General features: G+C 35.7%; 1 protein-coding gene across 1 annotated transcript in view; it reads right to left on the minus strand.

Moving 5' to 3' along the window:
- The window catches only part of LOC150107865 (ribosome biogenesis regulatory protein homolog), a 285588-nt gene that overhangs the window by 99198 nt on the left and 168885 nt on the right, over positions 1–17505 (minus strand). The window contains exon 8 of the mRNA XM_090415397.1: positions 2447–2493. Within this exon, the coding sequence (XP_090271523.1) occupies positions 2447–2493 (47 nt within the window). The remainder of the gene's footprint in view (positions 1–2446; positions 2494–17505) is intronic.

Consider the following 17505-nt stretch of genomic DNA (forward strand, 5'->3'; position numbering starts at 1 on the left):
ACAGCACTCTTTCCTCTATTCCTAAGCTTCTTCAACAACCTCCAGAATATTTTGCCACCTTCTTGATATTTATTTTCTATATTCTTGCCAAAGTCCTCCCATGACTTTTGTTTAGCTAGTTTTACACAGTGTTTAGCATTCTTGCATTTGTCTCTGTATTCTCTAAGACCACAAGCTGACTTATTTGCAATGAACTTTTGATATGCTTTCTTCTTTTCATGTCACCTTAATCATCTCTAACTCCTTTTACAGCACTCTTTCCTCTATTCCTAAGCTTCTTCAACAACCTCCAGAATATTTTGCCACCTTCTTGATATTTATTTTCTATATTCTTGCCAAAGTCCTCCCATGACTTTTGTTTAGCTAGTTTTACACAGTGTTTAGCATTCTTGCATTTGTCTCTGTATTCTCTAAGACCACAAGTCAGCTTGTGGTCTTAGAGAATACATTTGTCTCTGTATTCTCTAAGACCACAAGCTGACTTATTTGCAATGAACTTTTGATATGCTTTCTTCTTTTCCTTCACTGCCTCCTTAACTTCCTGTGTCCACCACGGAGTTCTAATTTTTCTATCCTTGCAGACAACTTCACCACACGCCTCTCTAGCTGAATCAATCAGGGTTTTCTTCAAGGCTTGCCACTGAATCTCCAAGGTTTGATTCCTGTACTCAAAATCTTTCATTTTTTGTTCAATAATCTTTGTGTATTTTAGTCTACAGTTCACATCTGAGAGCTGCTCAACTTTTATTCACTTTAAAACTTTCTTACATGTTATTCTTTTCAATATGAAATTCAAATTTATCCTGCTCAAGACTAAATAGTGATCACTTCCAATTTCAAATCCTCTGTACGTTCTGGTGTCCTGCACCAGGGAGAAAACCTCACTATCAACAATAACATAGTCAATGAGACTTTTCTTATTCCTTGCCACTTAACTCCACGTGAATTTGTGCACATTTTTATGTTGGAACATGGTGTTAGTAATAACCAGTTCATGTCCTCAGCACAAATCCAATATATATTTGCCATTATTATTAGCTTTGCTCTTTTCTCCAAATTTTCCCAAAATATTTTTGTATGTCTAACAATCATTTCCTATTCTGCTATTTAGATCCCCAACAAGGACCAACTTTTCCTTTTTCATTGTGTCAGTTGCTTTTTCTAAAGCATCAAAAAATTCCTGAACTTCTACCTTAGAAGAACCTTCTGTGGGACCATAGGCACAAATGAGTCTCGTTGTCCAGTTCCCCATTCTCATATTTGCCCACATTACTGTACTTGAGACTGACTGCCATTCAAGAAGATTAGCCTCGTATTTTGTGTTGAATACTATGGCTACTCCTTCTTTTCCTTGATTGTCATTGCCTGAATATAACATTTTGTATTTATTGCTCAGAAAGATCTCACCAGTTTTGGTCTTTTTTGTTTCGGTCACCCCTATTATGTCGATCTGGTACTTATCTAATTCCTCAGCTAGCTCCATTTCTTTGCCATTCAGGCTTCTTACGTTGATAGTACTGATCTTTAACTCTGATGATGTTGAGTTGGGGTTTGTTTTCAGATTTGTTCCAGTAGCTGAATTTTCGCTGTTCGTCTTGGTTCCCTGGCGACCACGCTCCAGCCGGCATGAAATTTTGTCATGTTGTACCATCATTTTTTATTTTGGTTTAACAAATAAGTATACAATTTGGTCGGCTAAATCCCAAATTGCCAGCCCATCCTCGTTCATTCAGTATCTAAGTAGATATCCAACAGGGTGCACCATGAGAAGGTGAGGATTGGACATTAGGTCAGAAGCCCTGGTCGGTTCTCTGCATTCCTTTAAAGGCTATGTGGAGGTCTCCTCTCAGTTATATAGCTTCGACCCTTAAAAAAAATTAATCCATTGGGAAAAGTCTCAACTTTTACATAGATCTTTATATAAACACGAACGTTTATACAAAGAAAGTTCTGAAGCCCTACTACACAAACCAAACTTAAACCGCAACGACGTTCTTACTATTCCTAAAGTTTGGGAAATTGACATACTAAATTGTGTTAAATAATTAATTTTTTTTCTTCCCCCCCCCCCCTGTAACACGTTATGCACGTTTAATGAGATTCTATTGTAATCATGCACCCTAGCTGTATGTTATTCCTATTATCGTTTTAAACTACTGTACTGATGATGTCCTAAGATACTTAGGATGAAATATTTACAATTAAATAATTTTCACTGTGGTTAATATGTGCGTTTCTTTTAATTATGATCGCACCACAGGTTTCGTTATTTAAAAAAAAAAAAAATACAACCTTTGTGACATGCATTCCGGCATATTACGATAATAATTTAACTCTGTGAGGAACGTGACTTTCAATGTATAACTGGTGAAAATGGCAATGAACTGGTGCATTGTGAAATACTGAAACCTTACTTCATTCATTTGATTTTAATTTTTGTGCCTACCTGATCTTTGTTCAAGGTTTCAGAAGGTGGAAGTCCCATCTTTGGTACTATAATAAAATATTTAAAAAGTTAGACAGTACAGGATATATGAATTTTGATTGTAGAATTAAGCAAATTTTCAAAATAATGAATTAGATATGACAAATAATACTAAACCACAATAACTTTAAGGTATGGCTCTGTGTCATCTAAATTTGCATTTCTTGAGAAAGATTGTTCCAAAAATTGAAGAAACAAAAAAAATTTAATAAACACTCCACTTCCACAAGACCTATTTAGTATGTCATTTTATGAGAGATTGAATGTGGTTCGCTTAGAGTATTATGTATGAGGAGAACTTTGTGTGCCCTGAGTGAGTATTGCATCAATGAAAACTCAATTAGAAATTTAGTATTTGAGAAATTGGGTATAACTACACTGATGGAATTGGAAAAGGAAGAAGAAAAAAATTTTTTGATTATATTATTATTATTATTTTCTGAGAATAATAATGGCAAACACCTGTTGGATTTCTGCTCACGGCATGGACTGGTTATTACTAACATATTGTTCCAACATAAAAATGTGCACAAATTCACATGGAGAGAACAGGCTAGGAATAAGAAAAAGTTTCAGTGATAATTTATTGTTGATAGTAATGTTTACTCTCTAGTGCAGGACATTACGTGTACAGCGAATTTGAAATTGTAAGTGATCACCATTTAGTCTTGAGCAGGATAAAATTGAATTTCATATTGAGAAGAAGAATGTGTAAGAAAATTTTAAAGAGAATAAAATTTGAGCAGCTCTGAGTTGTGAAGTGCAGACTAAAACACACAAAGATTATTGAAGAGAAAATGAAGGAGTTTGATAACAGCAACCAAATCTTGGAGATTCAGTGACAAGCCTTGAAGAAAACACTGATTGATTCAGCTAGAGAGGCACGTGGTGAGGTTGTCTGCAAGGAGAGAAAAATCAGAATTGCATGGTGGACACAGAAAGTTAAAGAGGCAGTGAAGCAAAAGAAGAAAGCATATCAAAAGTTGCTGGCAAATAAGTCAACTTTTGCTCTTATAGAATACAGAGACAAATGCAAGAATGCTAAACACTGTGTAAAACTAGCTAAACAAAAGTCATGGCAGGACTTTGGCAAGAACATAGAAAATAAATATCAAGAAGGTGGCAAAATATTCTGGAGGTTGTTGAAGAAGCTCAGAGATGAAAGAAAGAGTGCTGTAAAAGGACTTAGAGATGATAAAGGTGACATGAAAACGGGAGAAAAAGATATCCTTGAAGTATGGAGTAATTACTTTGAAAAACTGCTAAATGAAACAAGCAGTGATGTCAGCACAGTGGTAAAAAACACTGCCCAGGCATACAGTCAGGAATACATATCCATATTTGAAGTAGAAAAAGACATCAAAGGCTTGAAATGTGGAAAGGCAGCAGGAGTAGATGATATTCAACCAGAAATGCTTAAGTATGGTGGTATAAAAGTCTTATAGTGGCTGCACTGCATAGTTCAGAAGGCATGGACAGAGGGACGAATTCCTGATGATTGGAGTAGAGCTCTCATATTACCAATATATAAAGAGGGAAATAAAACTGAATGTGAGAATTACAGAGGTATCTCCCTACTGAGTGTTGCTGGTAAGATTTATGCTAGTATACTTGAAAAACGGTTGAGAAGAATTGTGGAAGAAAAGCTTGGTGAAGAACAAGGTCGATTCAGGCCAAATAGAGGCTGTCAGGATCAGATCTTTACTTTACGAGAAATAGTCGAGAAAGCATGAGAATATAACAAAGATCTGTATTTAAGTTTTGTCGATTTGGAAAAGGCTTATGACAAGGTGCCAAGAGAGAAGCTATTCAATACGCTACAGTTATATGGTGTCAATGGGGCATTATATCAAGCAATACTTAAGTCTTTATTTGAGTTGTAAGTCAGCAGTTAGAATTGAAGGAAGCACAGAAGATGGTTTAATGTTAAATCTGGTGTGAAACAAGGATGTACATTATCCTCACTGTTATTCATTATCTATATGGATCATAGTATGAGGGAAAGTGGTATTAAACCTGATATCAAAATTGGAGATGTTAATGTCAGCTCTTTACTTTATGCAGACGATGTTATGCTTCTAAATAAACCCGCTACAAGCCTGCAACATTTCCTGACTAAATTGAATAACTGTTGTAATAGATATGGCATCAAGGTCAGCAATAACAAGACAATTAAAATAGGTGGAGATATTGAAAAAACAACTTCATTGTACATGAATAGCCTATAGAACAAGTAAAACATTTCAGCTACTTGGCACAGTTTTTAGGGAAGATGGTAAATTGAATATGGTAATAGACAACAGAATCAACAAAGCCAGCATGGTAAGAAGTCAATATTTATTTATAAGAATATTTATATGCAATAAGAGAGAAAGAAGTCAAAACGCTAAATTAGCTGTATACTAGACAGTGTTGAAGCCAATTATAACTCATGAATCTGAGAGATGGGTTAGAAATAAAGCACTTGACAAGTGCTTTATTTATGATAAAAAAGTCCTGAGAAAGATTAAGGGAATGAACAGATGGCATCAATGGCAATATCATAAAAAAACAAAAAAAAAAACCAGGATATTAGGAAAGAACTCGACATTGTTAGCATCCAGGAATGTGTTAGCAAAGCTAATCTGAGGTGGTATGGGCACTTAAACAGAATGGGAGAGGAAAGATTAGCAAAACAAGTGTTCTCTGCCAGGTTTACAAAAAAAAAGACTCAGAGGAACAAGATATAGATGGATTGATATAGCAAAAAGTGCCTTAGAAGATAGAAGATCAGATAATTTTGGAGTCTTGACAGATAACAGATTGATTTGGAAGAAAATTATAGATAGGAAGTGAGTGGTGATGGAAGTTTTTCATGCAGTACAATCATATCCTGTACACTCCCTTGAGGGAACATGTCAGGAATTTGATGATGATTATCTGAGAACTCTAAGGAGACAAGGACTCATCGAGGAAGGCTATAAATCACCCAAACCAGGTATCGTACCCTCTCTCAAATTCATTTACACTAGATGCACTCACTATCTCTAATGGCAAATGATTCCACTTCCTCTCTCACAGCTCTCTGTGAAAAAAAACCTAGCTGGTACCCCTTTCTTGAATGTAAAGAAAATTAACTTCGATGGATCCCCCCCCTCCCCCCTGTGTTCTCTTCCCACCTTCCATACAATGAGAAATTTCATCAGTTGATATCCTATAACAGCCATTCAAAAGTTTACAGACCTCTATCATATCACCCCTCTTTCTCCTGTTTGCCAGAATCTGCAATCGACATACTTGCAATCTGTCCTCATAATCTAAATCCCATAATCCGGATATAATCTTTGTAACTCTTCTTTGCACCCTTTCTACAGTTTCTTTATCCCCTTGGAACCCGAGAGAACAAATCTGTGCACAACAATCCAGGTGTGGTCTTATCAAAGCCTTAATAAGAGGCAAAATGACTTCCTTATCTTTACATGCCAAGGTCTGCTTTAACATTGCAATTATCCTCTCCTCCGAGTTGTATTTGCAACTTTTGTATGTGACCTTTGAACTTTAAATTCCTATCCACTAATACACCAAGAACCCTTCCATCTTCAGTTTCTTGTAGCATAATCCCAGTAATATAACATACCGCTGGAACTCTAATCTCGCCAAACCACAAAACTTTACACTTACTAACATTAACCTGACAGCCATTTTCGTTTGCCCAAATTTTCAGTCTATTCAAATCATTTTGTAATTGCTGAATATCAGTAGCATCCCTGATTGGGCTGTCTATCATTTATGTCATTAAACTGATGTCATTAATGTATAGTTTGAACAATAATGGATCAAGTACTGAATCCTGAGGTACATCACTGGCCACCTTAAATCTGGCAGATTCACACCCACTGTATACCCCTTCTGTTTGTCAACCAACCCCTGATCCAAGTCAAGAGTTTATATTACAATCCCATATTCTCCAGTTTATGCAACAACCTTTCGTGTGGTATCCTATCAAATGTATTAGAAAAATCCAACATTATCATATTGTATCCATTCCCTTTATCCAACTCAGCTGTAACATTGTTATAAAATATGAGCAAATTGCTAAAACATGACCTTCCTTTAGTAAATCCATGCTGCTCCTTGCAGAATATACCTTGTTTGTCTACCCATTTCTGTATGCAAGTTCTTACCAACTTCTCTAAAATCTTCACTACCAACACAAGAGATACTGATAGGTCGGTAGTTAGATACATCAGTTTTTGCACCACCCTTGTATGACCTTGAACTATCATACATTCCTTCCATTCCTGTGGTATTGTTCCTGAGCTGACAGTCAAGTTATGCAAACACGTGAAAGGCGTGGCCAATTTGGCTGAACATTCCTTTAGCAAACGGGCTTATATTCCATCAGCCCGTAGAGACAAATTCTTATCCAGGTTTTGCAACAACTCTTCAACCTCAATTTCATGAACCTTAACTCTTCAACCAATGTAGCAGTAGTACTGTGCACCATATTATATACACCTGGTTGATATATCTTAGCAAAGTTAGCACTCGTTAACTTAACAATTTCATTACCTTCCAACACTCGAGTATTATCTGCATTCAATAGTTATTCTTCCACATTCATTCTTTCTTTTACTTGCGGCATAACCATAAAATTCTTTTGGATTGCATGGCCAATTTCTTTTCACACTCTGATTTAGCTTTCCTCACAATACTACTCGTTACTTTTCTAGCCTGAGTTTTATTATATTCCATAACTCCTCTCACTCTTATTCTCATGATATTCTTTCCACATCATCTTCTTCTTGTGGATTTCTTGCTTAATAAGGTTGGACATCCATTTCACTCCCAAACTATTTATTCTTCGAAAACTAGCAGGATGCCTTCAGATACTGCCTCATTTAAGCATTTTTTCAAAGATTCCCATGCATTATTGATATTTTTCCCATTCAACCGATACCATGGGACCAAAGATACTATTCTCCTAAGTTGATCATAATTTCCAGCTTTGTAGTTCAGTATATAACCTGTTTTAATTAGAATACAATTAGATACTTCCCAAGAAAGTACAGCATGATCACCATCACGAATTAGTCGTAAAATAGCCATATTCTTGACAGAGACCCCTTCTGATGCTATGAGCAAATCCAACACTCTTCGACCTCGAGTTCCTTTTTTCACATGCTGCTTGAGAAAGTTGTTTTGCAACAATTCAATAAATTCATCTTCTTTCTTATCATGAGATTTCTCTTCTACCCAAACAATGTTTGGAAAAATAAAGTCACCCATAATGATCATTCATTTGGTACCTATAAGGATAAATTGGCGATGCATTTCTTTGTCCTCTGCAACTGAGCTGCCAGGTCTGTAGTAACACCTACCATATATTTCATTCTGTTAACCTTCACACCAGATAGACTCAAACTCACTGCTACATGGGACATTGTTACCATCCTTGTTTTCTTGTGTTTTTACCCTAACTGAAATTAAGTCATCCGATATCATTAGTAGCACTCCTCCTCCTCTTCTATCATTCCTAAAAATAGTATAAAAAATATTATACTCGATCCCACTTACCATATCAGATCCTGATAGCCAGGTTTCACTAATGCCAACAATCTTAGGCAACATCGTATTCAATAAAGCAACGAACTCAACCCTTTGTTTCTAATGTTCCTGGCATTTGTTTATAGACATCAATTACCACCTATCCTATTCATATAATTAGATATGCAATCGATTTGGTCTTGGTCTAGAATTTTCTCTATTGCCTCCCCAGATACTTAAAAACCTGAAGCATATTTTTCTATCCCTTTGCCACATACATAACCACGTTCAAAGACATTCATATCTTTATCACGTTTACATACCTTAGATGAACTTTCACACACATTTTTCCATTCCTCCCTTGATGACCTAGTTTCCCTGTCGCTGTATTAGATCTCATACAAAGAAGTAATTTCTCCAGGCTTCTGATGCCAAATGAATTCAAGTGCATGCCATCCTTCTTATACAAGTCTTTTCTGCCATCAAACACATCCCACACATCTAAAAACTTGCGTCCATATCTTTTACACAGCCTACGCATGAAATCATTTGCTATCATTGCCCTCCTTCTTAACTCAGTACTGTCATATCTGGGTAGTAATCCAACAATTTTTACTCTCTCTCACATTTCTTTCTCGTTTCTTCCAAAAGACCTTTCATATCTTTTCTCATACTATATTTATCACTACTTAAATTATTTATACCTACCAGAACTACAATCTCTTTTAATTTTCTTTTTTGGTTTTCAATTATGTTTGTCATATTTTTAATTTTCACTTAAATTAAACTAGAAGTGGTGACTCCCTCTGCAAGCTCAAATTTTAAAATTGAGTCACATTCCATATGACCTCTTTTTTCTTACATTTTTAGCTGACTTACTGTTGTTACCTTAATATCCCAAAAATACAATCCTGTCTTATTTCTCAGAACAAAGACGATGCTTCACTCTCCCTCACAACAGGTGCATAGCCTCTTCTGTCAAAAATGCTGAATATTCTTTTTTGTTCCAAACAGTTTTTCTTTTGGAATGAGAACAATCTGGTGAATTTTAGGGTGCTTTTTACTATATCAATCCATCTACATCTTGGTCTTCCTCTGGGTCTTTTTCCTCCCAACCTGGCAAATAACACTTGTTTTGCTAATCTTTCTGTTCCCATTTTGTTTAAGTGACCATGGCACCTGAGATTTGCTCTACTAACACATTCTTGAATGCTAACATGGCAAGTTCTTTCCTAATATCTTCATTTTCAATGTGATACTGCCATTCATGGCATCTGTTCATTCCACTAAACTTTCTCAGAGCTCTCAGATCCATAAGTTAAAACTGGTTTGAACATGGTCTTGCATACAGCTAATTCAGAGGTTTGCTAATTTTCGCTTATTCCATATAAATTTATTCAGTTGACTTCCTACCATACCAGCTTTACTAATTCTTTTGTCTATTTCCATATTTAATTTACCATCTTCACTAAAAAATGTGCCTAAATAGATGAAATGTTTTACCTGTTCTATAGGTTCACCATTCAGGATACAGTTGGTGTTTTCAATGTCTCTGCCTATTTTCGCTGTCTTTGTTTTTTTATTGCTAATTTTCATACCAAATCTTGTAGACTTGTACCAAATTTATTCAGAAATATAACATCATCTGCATAAAGTAAAAAGCTAAGATTAATCCTTTCTTTTATTGTTGCACGGTGATCAACTAAGATTAACATCGCCAATTTTGATATCAGGTTTAATACCACTTTTCTTCATATGATAATGAATAACAGTGGAGATAACATGCATCCTTGTCACATACCTGATTTTACCTCAAACCAATCCCATTTTATTATTATTATACAGGCATCTCCATGTAGTCTGAAGACTCATCGCAGGAGACCTATTTACAGACAAAAGCACTCACAAATGACTCTAGCAATCCATTGCACTCATTCACAATTCTCCAAGCAAACAATCTAGTCATCACTCCCATACTAACCACTTATCAAGTTTAATGCCACTTTCTTTTATAATGAGATACACATCCAAATAGATTATGAATATACAGATTCTTCATTTATAATATAGTTTCTGCCTATTTTCATTGTTTTTCTTTTTATTGCTGATTTTTATACCATCTTTACTGTATCAGTTCTTTAATAAAATTAGGGAATCCTGCAGACTTCTACCAGATTTACTCAGAAGTACCACATCATCGGCATAAAGGGCTGAATTGAATATCACCAAGTTTGCTATATGGTTTAATGCCATTTTCCTTCATAATGAGATTCATATAGATTATGAGTCATAGTGGAAATAATGTGCACATTGTTGCACACCTGGAATAATACAAGCCATCTTCCTGCACTTCTTTCAATTCTAACTGCTAACTTACAACTCAGACAAAGACTATATATCTTGCTTTATGTAATGTCTGATATACAATATATAACTGTAGCATTTTACAGATTTTTTCTTGGCACTTTGTCATGTGCCTATTCCAGCCTAGATATATTCCAGTGTTTGGCCAGCTATTTTATCTTAAAGTGAAAATCTAATCTTGACAGCCTCTATTTGGGCTGAACCCAGATTGTTATTCTCTTAAACTACACTTCCACAATTTTTCTTAAATTAGCTATTTTGTTATGCATTCTTGCATAAATCTTACCATTAATATTCAGTAGGGAAATTTCTCTACAAGTCTCACATTCAGTTTTATTTCCCTTTTTACAAAAGGGATAGTATAATAACTCTTCTCCAATCATACGGAATTTGATTCTCTGACCATGCGTTGTGAATTATCCACTGCAAAACCTTTATACTTCCATATCTGAGCATTTCTGGTTGAATATTGTCTACTCCAGCTACCTTCCACATTTCATGTTTTTGATGGCTTTTCTACCTTAAGCATTGATATGTAGTCCGGATCACATTCCTAATGAATGTTTTCTATCACCATGCTCTCGCTACTGTTTCATTTAGTAATCCTTCGAAGTAATTACTCCAGACATGTAAAATTTCTTTAGTGTCTCTTTTCATGTTGCCTTTATCATCTGATTTTTCCTCCCCTTCTCCATTTCTAAGCTTTTTCATAGCATCCCAGAGTATTTTGATTTTGCCACCTTCCTGATGTTTGTTTTCTGTGTTCTTTTGTAAGAATAAAAGTCATGGGAAGACATTTGTTCTTATCAACGTCTTCCCATGACTTAACTACTTTTTTTTTGTCTGTATTCTCTCAGAACCCAAGCTAACTTACTGGCGAGGAACTTTTAATAAGCTTTCTTCTTTAGCTTGACTGCTCTCGGACTCCATCATGAAGTTCTGATTTTTCTATCTTTGCAAACAACTCACCACATCCTTCTGGATGATTTCAATGTTTTCTTGAAGGTCCTCCAAGGTTTGGTTCTTGTTGTTGATCCCCCCCCCCCCCAATATGGCATTTAATTTTATCCTGCTTGAGTAGAATAAAATTAAAGTAGAAAAAAATACAAATTAACACACCATTTACTCTCAAAAGTACAGAGTATTTGTTTTATTCTTTCTATTTTTCACAATTAGATCCTCACTAGCAAATATACACAGCTTGAAAATGTTAAATGAAATGAAAACTGCCCAAAGAAATAATTAAACACAGTTTTAATAGTCCCAATACCTTGATGGCCATAACCCCAAATACAGTTCTCTATAGAAAAAGAATATAATAGCCTGTCTTTCCTAAATAATTTAATCACTTATCTTCCCAATGGCAACCTTTTTTTCTCAGTTTACAGAAAACCCACCCACACAGGTAGATACATCCCCTTGACTTTATGCATCTCTCCAAATATGTGATCCATACTGGTTACTTCACTTGGAAGAGCACCATATATAAACCGACAGTAGGAACAGGACTCCCCTTTTTGCTCCTCTCGTCAATTTCTATATGGATCATTTTGAAAAACATGCTCTTGATACTGTCATTCTCAATCTTCTGTTTTTCAACATCCACTGATGTGTTCTCCATATGGCTTCATGGCTTAAACACATTATGTTTAAGCCATGAAATTCCTCCACCTCAACAGCCAGCACCCTAGAATCCAGTTCACCACAGGAAAAGAATAGTCTGTCTTTTCTAGACACTCTAATCATGTCTCTCCAACAAGTCTTACTTTCTTAGTCTACTGAGAACCTACTGACATGGGTAGATAAAGAGATACATATATAGAAACTTTCCCATCATCCCCAGTCCTCCAAATAATATGGTATCATAAAACCCATGTTAACAGATCCTCCAATCAGGCTTCCCACACAGATGAACTCTTGTTAATTTGCCATATCCTCCTGTCCAATACTAAAAAATAAATAAAGGAACAAAACAGCTGTTCTTTCCATCATGTTACATCCCACTCAACATACAGATTATATACAAGGTGTGGCTCTTAAATAACAAGACTGGATGCAAAAACGTGGTTTATTATTACAATTGTACAACTTAATTGTTATCCCCTTCAACATACTCCCTCCTCTATCTATATACCGATGCACATGAATTTTCCATTGTTGGAAGCAGTGCTGCAAATCATCAGGTGTTATGTGCTTCAGTAAAGCTGCCATTTTCTCTTTACCTCATCCACTGACAGCACAGCTGGACTTGCAGGAGAAGATCATCACATGTGATGAGATGTGGATTTTCCAGTATGATCCAGAAACAAAGAGACAATCGACACACTGGAAAACTCCCATCACCGAGAATGAAAAAAAAGCAAGAATGAGTGAGTCAAAACTGAAGGCAATGCTGATCATTTTTTTTTTATATCAATGGTGTGGAAATAGTTGAATTGGTACCAGAGGGTCAGACAGTTAACCAACATTATTACCTTGAGGTTCTGGCCAAGCTGAGAGAACAAGTGAGGAAGAAGAGACCCGATCTGTGGAAGAACAACGCTTGGATTCTCCATCAGGACAACGTTCCAGCCCACAGTGTGTCTGTAAAGCAGTATCTGGCTGGTAAGAATATCTCAGTGTTGGACCATCCACTTTACTCACTGGACTTTTACTCCATGCGACTTTTACCTTTTTCCAAAGTTGAAATCCGCATTGAAGGGCACCCATTTTCAGTCAGTGGATGAGGTAAAGGAGAAAACGGCAGAGCTACTAAAGCAAATAACACATGATGACTTGCAGCACTGCTTCTAACAATGGAAAATTTGTATGTAATGGTGTATAGATAGAGGAGGGGAGTATGTTGAAGGGGATAACAATTAAATTGTACAATTGTAATAATAAACCACATTTTTGCAACCAGTCTCTTTATTTAATAGCCACACCTCGTATATATTGCTACTATTTCCCTATATCCTTGGCACCTCAGAAAAAATGGCCAGAACTTTGAAGAAATATAATCTCTGCATTGATTCAAACCTCATATGAATCTGCTCTTCTGTAGATCCACTTCTCCTCTGTTCCAGGTGTGCACAAGGTTCCTAGTTACTGCAAACTGTATGGTGAAAATGGGAGATCTGATAACACCCACCTTGAAGAACAGAAGAAGTGTATCTGCTACAGCAACTATGGTCAGTCAGTCAAGTCTCGCTGATCTTGCCTTGGACACCTTGAAAACAAAAAAAAAATAAATAAATAAATAAATAAATAAAAAATAAATGTCCCAAGATTTGGAGAACATCAATTCTTAGACCTCCTACCCACAGCCTAGTCTAACTACCTCGTTAAGCATCTAGTTTAGGGCTTCTAGTCTAACATCTCCCAGTTATTGTTTATGTGCTTTTATGGATACTGTTACAATTTCTTATATTGTATCCCAAAAGATATCTCTTTGAGAAGATGAAATATTGGAAATATTAAACTGGTATTTGATTAAATCTTTGTGCGTTTTCATTCCATGAAACCTAACAAGAGTATAAGCATGCTGAATGCATTTTGCACAAGCTTTTTAGTTAATAACTGGTTTTAAAAGTCATTGTAGTTAAATTTTGTTAACTGGATAAGAAATTTCACACTGAATATAAATTACTGTTATTCGGTTAAAGTTTTGATTTCATGAATTCATAGAACACTGTAATTATGTAATCTATAGGGGAAAAAAAACATCTTATGCTGAAAAATGAAAACGCCAAATCTATAATTCACATAAGCTTGATTTAAGAAATTTGTTACATTAATATTAGTAAATTTAGTGCTAGGTATTAAATCTAGACCGAGAATGTGATATTTTTATATATGTTCATCTCAGTTTTCGGGAAAGCCTGAATCATTGCAAAATCATTAGCACTTAGTTAATACTTATACTTTTAAACACTTGAAAGACATCATCTGGCATATCACAGTGACAACCATATAACACAAATTAAGCCAATAAATAAATAAATAAATAAAAGCCAAAATCTGTATAGTAGTACAAAAGGACTTTTTCCCAATCACTGCCACTAAATACCACTATGCAGTTCATTTTATGTGATTCACCCAAATTCGCCATGGTGAACTAACATACAGAATTTTGAACTTGCATATATCCCAACATCAGGAAGTATATACTTCAAAATAAATAATCAGACACTTCATAATGCTCTGCTAAAGAATGTGAAGAATATAAGATTCTTAATATCCTAGGTGGGATCTGAATACAGGTCTTTCCAATCAAACAGTCCAATAGCAAAAGACAAATAGCAGATCATTCAACAGTGCTAAATAGACTCTCAATTTACTGATAAAAATCACAGGCCAGCTGTAAATGGAAACTTTTCTTGGAAACATTTATGTTTTGTTTTGACACAGACTGGTGTTGACATATGAGAGAGAGAGAGAGAGAGAGAGAGAGTGTGTGTGTGTGTGTGTGTGTGTGTGTGTGTGTGTGTGTGTGTGTGTGTGTGTGTGTGTGTGTGTGTGTGTGTGTGTGTGTGTGTGTGTGTGTGTGTATCATCATCAAATTCCTGCCATGTACCCTAAAGGGGTGTACAGGATATGATAGTACTACATGAAAAAAATTACATCATTACTAACTTCCTATCTACAATTTTCCTCCAAATCAGTATGTTACTTATCAAGACTCCAACATTATCAGATCTTATATTTCTATCATCTAAGGCACTTCGTACCATATCAATCCACCTATATCTTGGTCTTCCTCTGGGTCTTTTTCCTGCCAACCTGGCAGAGAACACTTATTTTGCTAATCTTTCTTCGCCCATTCTGTTTAAGTGACCATACCACCTGAGATTAGATCTGCTAACGCATTCCAGGATGCTGACAATGTCAAGTTCTTTCCTAACATCGTCGTTTTTCATATGATATTGCCATTGATGCCATCTGTTCACCCCTATAATCCTTCTCAGGACTCTCATATCTGCGGTCTCTAGTCTTTGGTCAAGTGTTTTACTTGTGACCCAGCTCTCAGATCCATAAGTTAAAACTGGTTTGAACACCATCTTGTATACAGCTAATTTAGTGTTCCAACTAATTTCTCTCTTATTCCATATGAATTTATTCAACTGACTTCCCACCATACCAGCTTTGCTGATTCTGTTGTCTATTTCTATATTTAATTTACCATCTTCAGTAAAAATCATGCCTAAGAAGCTGAAATGTTTTACTTGTTCCACAGGTTCTCCATTCACAACTGTGATTGGAGAACCTGTTCTACAGTTGATATTTTCAATGATTCTGCCTATTTTTATTGTCTTGTCTTTTTACTGCTGACCTTCATACCATATCTATTACAACAGCTATTCCATTTAGTCAGAGAATCTTGCAGACTTGTAGCAGATTTATTTAGAAGTATAACATCATCCACATAAAGCAAAGGGCTGACATTAACATCTAGGATTTTGATATCATTTTTAATACCACTTTCCTTCATAATATGATCCATATAGATAATGAATAACAGAGGGGATAACGTACATCCTTATCACACACCAGATTTAACATTAAACCATCTTCCTGTACTTCCTTCAATTCTAACTGCCGACTAACAACTCAAATAAAGACTAAGTATTGCTTGATATAAGTATTGCTGGACAGAGGGACGAATTCCCGATGATTGGAGTAGAGCTCTCATAGTACCAATATATAAAGAGGGAAATAAAAATGAATGTGAGAATTACAGAGGTATTTCCATACTGAGTGTTCCTGGCAAGATCTATGCAAGTATACTTGAGAAACAGTTAAGAAGAATTGTGGAAGAAAAGCTTGGTGAAGAACAAGCTGGATTCAGGCCAAATAGAGGCTGTCAGGATCAGATCTTCACTTTACGACAAATAGTCGAGAAAGCATGGGAATATAACAAAGATCTGTATTTAAGTTTTGTCGATCTGGAAAAGGCATATGACAAGGTGCCAAGAGAGAAGTTATTCAACACGTCACACCATATAACTGTAGCGTGTTGAATAACTTCTCTCTTGGCACCTTATATATTTATATATTGGTACTATGAGAGCTCTACTCCAATCATCGGGAATTCGTCCCTCTGTCCAGGCTTTCTGAACTATGCAGTGCAGCCACTGTAAGACTCTTATACCACCACACTTCAGCATCTCTGCTCGAATATCATCTACTCCTGCTGCCTTTCCACATTTCAAGCCTTTGATTGCTTTTTCTACTTCAAGTATGGATATGTATTCCTGACTGCATGCCTGGTCAGTGTTTTTTACCACTGTGCTGTCATCACTGCTTGTTTAATTTAGCAGTTTTTCAAAGTAATTACTCCATACTTCAAAGATATCTTTTTCTCCCATTTTCATGTCACCGTTATCATCTCTAACTCCTTTTACAGCAATCTTTCCTGCATTCCTAAGCTTCAACAACCTCCAGAATATTTTGCCACCTTCTTGATATATATTTTCTATATTTTTGCCAAAGTCCTCCCATGACTTTTGTTTAGCTAGTTTTGCACACTGTTTAGCAATCTTGCATTTGTCTCTATACTCTATAAGAGCACAAGCTGACTTATTTGACAGGAAATTTTGATATGCTTTCTTCTTTTACTTCACTGCCTCTAACTTCCTGCCAGGGAGTTCTGATTTTTTTATTCTTGCAGACAACCTCACCACATGCCTCTGGCAGAATTAATCTAGGTTTTCTTCAGAGGTTTCCACTGAATCTCCAAGGTTTGATTCCTGTTCTCAAACTCTTTCATTTTTTCTTCAATAATCTTTGTGTATTTTAGTCTACAGTTCACATCAGAGAGCTGCTCAACTTTTATTCACTTTAAAACTTTCTTACATGTTATTCTTTTCAATATGAAATTCAAATTTATCCTGCTCAAGACTAAATAGTGATCACTTCCAATTTCAAATCCTCTGTACACTCTGGTGTCCTGCACCAGGGAGAAAACATCACTATCAACAATAACATAGTCAATGAGACTTTTCTTATTCCTAGCCTCTTCTCTCCATGTGAATTTGTGCACATTTTTATGTTGGAACATGGTGTTAGTAATAACTAGTCCATGTCCTGAGCAGAAATCCAACAGATATTTGCCATTATTATTAGCTTTACTCTTTTCTCCAAATTTTCCC

Source organism: Typopeltis vanoorti, chromosome 3, assembly GCF_054136105.1.
Source record: "Typopeltis vanoorti isolate ZY-2024b chromosome 3, IOZ_Tvanoo_1.0, whole genome shotgun sequence".
Taxonomy (NCBI): Eukaryota; Metazoa; Arthropoda; class Arachnida; order Uropygi; family Thelyphonidae; genus Typopeltis; species Typopeltis vanoorti.